This window comes from Pristis pectinata, chromosome 2 (assembly GCF_009764475.1).
Source record: "Pristis pectinata isolate sPriPec2 chromosome 2, sPriPec2.1.pri, whole genome shotgun sequence".
NCBI classification, from domain to species: Eukaryota; Metazoa; Chordata; class Chondrichthyes; order Rhinopristiformes; family Pristidae; genus Pristis; species Pristis pectinata.
Window position 1 is genome coordinate 21,247,520 of NC_067406.1, and position 7,324 is coordinate 21,254,843.

General features: G+C 44.5%; 1 protein-coding gene across 1 annotated transcript; it reads right to left on the bottom strand.

The window, feature by feature from the left end:
- Nucleotides 1–2,931: 2,931 nt before the first annotated feature.
- On the bottom strand, nt 2,932–6,861 carry nkx1.2lb (NK1 transcription factor related 2-like,b). Its single transcript, XM_052033785.1, has 2 exons — nt 6,297–6,861; nt 2,932–3,941 (listed from the first exon to the last, which is right to left on the bottom strand). Exons 1-2 carry the CDS (start codon nt 6,859–6,861, stop codon nt 2,932–2,934), a joined length of 1,575 nt encoding a protein of 524 aa, XP_051889745.1.
- Nucleotides 6,862–7,324: the final 463 nt, after the last annotated feature.

Consider the following 7,324-nt stretch of genomic DNA (forward strand, 5'->3'; position numbering starts at 1 on the left):
TGTAACTTTGAAAAGCGCGGCGATGGAATCTTCCGGGCTGAAAGAGCGATGAAGTGAGTTCAAGATGGAATTCACAAGGCAGCCTCAAAGACACAAGCAAAAAGTTATCCGATGAGACGGAGGTGATTAAGAAAGGGTGGGCAAGGAGAGAGGAGACGGCGGGCGACCCGAAACAGTGTCAGCGCCGCGGTGCTGAATGTGCAGGCATTTAGGAAAAAAAATCTCGTTAACATCTCTTATTTACAAATTAATTCAGTTGGCATTTTAATAAATGATAGAGTCAGCATCTTTAAACAAGGGTGAGAACTGTTCATAGAATATGGAAGTAGGTTTTACATGTATCAAAAATATTTAATATGTGGTATCTGTTCATAGAAAAATACAACAAGTAAACGGGGTGATTAGCATAGACTCAGTTTATTGATTGTTCATTTAAAGTATTTCAACTACCAAAGTGCTCGTTCATTAATTGGCCATATAATGTCGGAGGACCGCTCTCTCATAAGTTACATCAATTACAAATTCAACTATAGAACATCATAAATATACAGTGTAAATAAAACAATCTCAGATTGGTTTCTGGTGAACAGTAGTATGAGCGTTTAGTTAACCTTCTCCATTAGACGCCTTTACAAAACATGACACTGAACGATTTTTGGGGACTGGATTTTCCTCATTCTAGTTCCTCGGTCCATGAACTAAGCGCCTGCTTCATTTTATAAACAAAAACACAAGTAATGGATGATAATGATTTCACAAGAGAAACCATTCTCTGCCAGCAATTTACAGAACTGCCACTTTTGTAAATTATGTACCCTGAGACTCGAGTTGGGTGCTTCCTAATTTTTTTTTACAGAAGACAGATTACAATAATAAAATAATAACAGTACAATAATCAATCGAAATGTGTATCCAGTGGGATCAATTCATGAAGAATGGGAAACGATTTAAAACGGACCTCAAAAAATTGTATAAACCACGGATAACCAACTGTCGGTGAAAAATAAGTTTCTTCCAAGTTCAGGTGTGCTTCTGAGGCAGTAGTTTAAGATAAATACCGAGCCCCGTATGAAAACACAGAGCAAAGTTTTTAGTTTACAGTTCAGGAGAGGCGCCACCTTTTGATCGAATCACACGAATTAGAACATTACAAAGTTTGTTTCTCCCTCCCTGGTAACTCCCTCCACACCTCATCCTCATTCCACCCCTCCACCTCCCCCCCACCCCCAGCATCATCACAACTTCCGAAATTCTCTCGGACGGAATCGAACGAACGCTGTCGGCTTTCCACCTTCACCGTGACAGGGAGAGTGCGGGGGGAGGACCGACTGCCTGCAAACACAGGTAGAAAATCTTCACTATCGATTTCCTTCCCTACCGACCAAAGGGAGCTCGAGTCAAAGACTGCTCGGAGCAGACTAACATTCATTCGGAAATCTCCAGTCTACCGGGAAAACACAAGCGAGGCTCGAAATCAGATGCTTCGAGGTCCACTTTAAGCATCGGGAAAATTTACAATAAATTTCGTTTAGTCGTATTAACATAAATTACAAAAATAAATTAAATTCCACATAATATTAACCGAGAAGGCTGTGCGAAACTGGCGGAATTTTACATGTATGTTTATTACAAGATCTGATCTACATAGAAGAATAAAATCACCGGGAAGGGAAGGGAAAATCCTTTTTGGTTTGGCCAGAATTAAATTTCAAGCTGCCTTCTTCGCACTTCCCCGGCACACTGGCTTTCGCTGCAGTTAAAGGGGATTTTAATTTCACTCGGTTTATGGTGAAGGGGAGAAGGGCTTAAAATACCCCAAATGAGCTCTACATATTAATTTCAACAACTGACTTTATAATTTACCGGAAACCGAAGACCCGGAGACAATCTACACATAAAATGCACGCAGAGATTCTTTCTGCAAATCCTTAACAAAGTACCTGTTACCGTTGGATCGAATGTATTTCCGAAATACCACAATCTCTCTATAAACGTCGCACCCAAGTATCCAATTACAGAAAGTGTTCATTTATTTTTACTGAGGGTTGCCAAAGTCCCACCGACTCTCTACGAATAATGAATGCTCCTCTGCACCGCACTCAAACTGAAAATGTAAAACCGCTCCGGAATAAAGTTTCCTTTTGGGGTGTGGGTGGGGGGAAGGGGAACAGGGTGCATTTGTGAATTGAAAAGCGCATTTGCTTTTCTTTCTTGGCGAACGAAGTTTTATTGGGAGGGGGGTGAGGGTAAAACACCAGTTGTTTTGGTGGTTGCACAGAAATGCAAAATTACCATTTCCGTAATTCTGCGGCGTTTCTCTGGGCACAATGAGCAAGCGGGTTTTAAACAAACTTAATCTGCAAAGTGATATGAGCAGCAACGCACACAGGTTGTTCATATGTGAAGGGGCTCTCGGCTGCCGGTTATCCTGTGGCGTGGTTACAAGATTAATATTCCAGTACAAACCAAAAGAAATAAAACCCCAGTTAAATAAAAAGCTAGAGTTGGTGTATATATCGTGCAATAACGGACGAGGAATCCAACTTTTGTGATATTTCATTAAGTGCAAAGGTGCTCCGTTTTTAATTTAAATTAAACTATGTGGATAAAATATTATGCAATTCCAACATGTTTCAAATGCTTTAACATAAACAGCATGTGGGTGAATAGTTCAGTTGTATCGATCAACATTCCAAATACGGACTTGTTACCATGACAAGTAGGCAGTTTGGATGTCTGGGCTTTTAATTTCATCGTGGTTTTTTTCCCCCCAAGAAAAGGGAGGAGATTTTAATTTCTTTTTTTCTTTTGATTGAGTATTGGCTCTGGGGGGCAAAGTGGGACTACGTTCCTCACGCACGCACTCACACACACATGTACACACATGTATACACACACACGCACAGCTCAACTTCCTCGCCTTTGATCTTTTCATTGTAAGTGTGGCGCGTAGAAAGCCGGAGCCCCGTAAGTCTGCGAGCTGAGCATAAAAGGGGAGAGCACGGCTGCCGGAGAGGGCAGGAAGGGCAACTGTGCGGCGCACACCAGCCCGCCGGGGTTTGAGTAAGCCGAGTGCATGGAGAGTGGCCCGGTCACCGGAGAGGAGGAGCTCATGGGGCTGAGGCCACCCAGGTGGCCCCCCGATGGTCCCCCCAAGCCCGTCCCTGCCCCTGCCCCTCCACCGCCACCACCTGCTCCTCCGCCCCCTGCGCCTCCTCCTCCCCCGGTGGGAGCGCTGGTGTCCGCCCCGGGGTTCTGCTTCTTCCACTTGGTCCTGCGGTTCTGGAACCAGATCTTGACCTGGGTCTCGGTGAGGCTGAGGGACAGCGCTAGGTTCAGGCGCTCGCACACCGACAGGTAGCGGGTCGACTTGAACTTGTTCTCCAGCGCCACCAGCTGCTCGTAGGTGAAGGCAGTGCGGGCCCGCCGGGGTTTGCCCGACTTGGCGTCCGAGCCGCTGCGTTTCCTCTTGCTCTTGTGCTGCTGAGCCTGGCTCTGCTGCTGAGGTTGGGGTTGGGACTGCTGCACCTGCTGGCTCTGAGGGCTGCGAGGGCTCAGGCTTTCTCGGCCTCCCGCAGCACCTTCGTCTTCCTCTTCTTCCTCCTCCTCGTCCTCCTCGTCCTCCTCTCCCTCGACCCCGGGCATCCTCTCCCCTGGAGAGACCAGAGTGCCACCTCCTCCTCCCCCTGGTGTTCCTCCTGCTCTCCTCCCCGCCCCGCTATCTTCACTCAGCTCCTCGGCGTCCTCCTGCCTCGACGTCTCGTTGCTGTCGTGTTCCGATTCTAAGGTCCGGCAGAAGTCTTTCTCGCGTTGCTCAGCTTTGTAACTGTCAAGGAAATCTCCATCTTCTTCGTGGGATGGTGATAGTGGGGTGGGTGGGTGTGGGGAGTAAATAAAGTAGACCATTAGACACCAACCATTTTTGTACAGGACTTCAAAGACTAAAAGATTGGAAAATCATAGCTCACTTTGGGCTCTACACCTGTATTAATCCTTATAAAAATCCATTAACTTCTGAACCACAACACGTTATACTAAAAAGTAAAAGTTATAATCATATCACACTTGATTTTATAATTCATTTTAGTCATTACTCTCCAATCTGCACTCAGATCTTAAAACCAGTTTCATACAGCTGTTGAGAAGTCGTGTTTGTCTCAACTATTAATCGCCGCGTTTGAAGTCGATACTTGCACGTAATTAACTCACTGACAACTTCTCTGCTGAATTGAAACGAGTCATCGCCAATTCTCGGTAACAGGCAAATTTGTTTCTCCAGAATTACTGAAAAAGTTGCAAGACTTGTTTTCCTATATCACAACTGACCGTCAGCGGTTAGCATAAAAGGAAGGCACTTCAGGCATCCTGACAGAATATCAGGGAAAATATATAGATTACTTCATGTGAGCAGACTTTCTGTGGGGCCTATCTCCTCCATGATTTATCCAGGAAAGTGACCAGGTGGGAAATGAACACTCAGAGTAAACAGGTGACAAATTCAGCGATCCCTGCTGTCATTCGTGAAGACGCGCTGAATAACTACAACCTTCGTATCCCAATAGCATTTGGCATTCTAGCCGGTTTGAATAAAGCGCGTATCGACTTTCTGAGAATCATTTACCTGAGTATAACTCTAGTATACGTTCTATTTTGTTGACGATATAATCTATTTTTTTTGGTAGATAGTTCGAATGCTATTGACATTGTAACTATTTAGAACTATTTAATAAGAGCGTTGTGGACTACAACGAGAAATACTCGTGGATACGAGTTTATGTGAATTTTATAATGTCATTTAAATGTAGTTACTAAACAACAGAGCTGTTAGTGCCAGATCGGGTGAGGTAGGGGTAAATCTCTGAAAGATATAAAGCTGCGTTGATTAAACTGGACTGCTGTCTGTAAGGGAAGTCCGTCTATTGTGGAAACTAATTGCAAGACACTTAAATTAATTGTAATCATATTAAAGCCCCATTAGATGTAGCAGGGAAAATAATAACGCACTTAAAAAACATTTACCACTTTCAACAGAAATTGCATATGTTCACAGGAAGGGTTTGTTCTCTGCGTTGTTGCGTGTTCCTTCTCCCACCATTTAATCAACATCCAAATGTAGGCGACGTGCAGTGTGTTATGTGAATTATAGAAACGGCCCCCTGGGAACGGCCGCAATTAACAATCTGACCTTCTGATGCATTCTTATTTTAATTTGCAGTTCGCCTGGTTACTCTGTGTATAACATGCTTCATTTGATCTAAACAATAACTGTACATCCTCAAACTTTAACCGGATCAGACACTCTAGGTCCTATAAGGAGCGACTTTAGATAACTGGACTCAAATTGGGCAGCACTTTGCTTTTTACAGTTTGCTGCTCGCGAGTTTCGGGGAGAGTGCCGTTTGATGACCGCTCTGCCTTTTCTGTCTTCGAATGTCACCAGATTAGAAGGAAGAAAGTTAGGACTTTTTTTGAAAGACGTGCGCAGGTTGCAATCTGGAGTCTGGGTCGAAAGCGATCCTCGATCAATGGCAGCCACTAATAACTGTAATACGTTTTAATCGAGTAATTATCCGAATTTTGACCCTATAATTTAGACGTTTTAGGAGTGTTTGCAAGCTGTTTGAAAGAGATATGCAGAATTCGATAATAGGATATCGATCCTTCCAGCCCAACATGCCACTCTGGGGCGATTTTCGCCATTATAAGAGCTCTTTAGCGCTCCTAAGCACATTTTACCTTAAATGTAATCGAAGAAATTTAATTGTTTTTCTAGAGATAAGCAGCGTTTTGTCACAATTAGTCTGATTCGTCCTAAAAACCGAAGGGGAGAGAGAAAATTGAATCTGTCGCCCAAAGCATGAAGGATAAACTCTAGAGATGTCTTTGAAAGATTGGATAAAGCGCCTTTAAACGGCAGCGAGTCCTTTTTATTTCAAACAAGCAACCTCTTAAAAAAAGAGCCCAGCCGAATGGAACACGAGAGACCTCAAATTGTACAAAAGTAATTAAATCTAATCACAAGGCGAGTGCAAGGAGCTGATATATTAACAACACTGACTTGCAAAACAAAATGTTCAGAAAATCACAAACCTTTACAAATTAACATTGAGATCTTTCCGAAAGGGTTTCTTCAGTTACTTGGGTACTTAACAGACTTGGTACACTGTGGAACTCTGCTTCAGCGAGTGTTAAAACCTTACCTTAACATTAGGCTCTTTCCTTATTAAAGGTCAGCATACATAGTTCATTACTGACAGCGGATCATCAGCACACGAGACTCCGTCGTGTTAATTTACCTAATCGTGGTTTGCCCAAAGCATCTTTTATTTTTAACCAGCGCGTCAAACTTACACCAAGACTTCTGGGCGCGGGTCTTTCAAGACAGCGCGCTGGTCGCCGATACTTACTGATGATATCAGCTGCCTTCTTGCATGTGTCCAACCCGCTATCGTTTATCGTTTTCCGATCTGCAATTTCACAAAAAGCGTTTGCAGCCCTTTCCCCCGCCGCTGCCACTGTGTACTCGCCGCCGGCTCTGTACAGAATGCTGCACTGCCGCCGCTTGCTGCTGTTAAACTTGTTGGGATCCAGAATGTCCAAGACCGAGAAAGAGGTGGTCCTGTTGTTGCTGGTAGGAGCTGGGACCACGACCACTGCCTCTTGGCCAGCAATGCCCTGTGTGTCCCCTTGTCTCTCCCGGCTGGCCGGGCAGGAGAAAGCAGCCAGATCATTGCCGGGGAGCCTCTGCTCCCCACTCACATCCATGGCTTCAGTGTGGATGGTACAAGACATCGGATCTGCCACCGCCGCTGATGGTAAGGATATATCAGCGGGCTGAACCTTTTCTCTATTCACGTTCATGACTTCCCAGCAAAACTGTTTAATAGTCTTTTCTTTTTTAAAAAAATACGGCAATGTACACAGCCAAATCTTTGAATCCGGTTCACCCCCTGGCGTCGATCAAGGGTGTTAATGTGAAGTCACAAAGTGCTACTGATCCTCAGAAGGTCCTGACTGTCTCCCTAGGACTCCCCCTAGACATTTCTGCCCCACACACACGCCAGACTGCATGTTATTTATGCATTCATATTCAGCAACGTTTTGTAATTGGCTACAAATTAATCCCTTGCCCCTAATAGCCTCTAATCTACATCACAGAGAGAGAGACGGATGATGTTGCCTGTGATATACTTGGCTGTCAGGTCTTTTGCAGCGCGCTTCCACTCATCTGGAAACCATCTAAATAGCCTTATTTGGGAGGGGTGGCGCTTTCCTTAAATAATTGAGATGGGGGGGGGGGGGTGGGGGTCAAACAAAGAGCTAT

Coding starts and splice junctions, on each gene's coding strand:
- nkx1.2lb (XM_052033785.1), bottom strand. CDS start 6,861: ATGAACGTGAATAGAGAAAAGGTTCAGCCCGCTGATATATCCTTACCA. Junction 3,942..6,296: donor TTTGGGCAAACCACGATTAG/GTAAATTAACAC, acceptor CCAATCTTTTAG/TCTTTGAAGTCCTGTACAAA.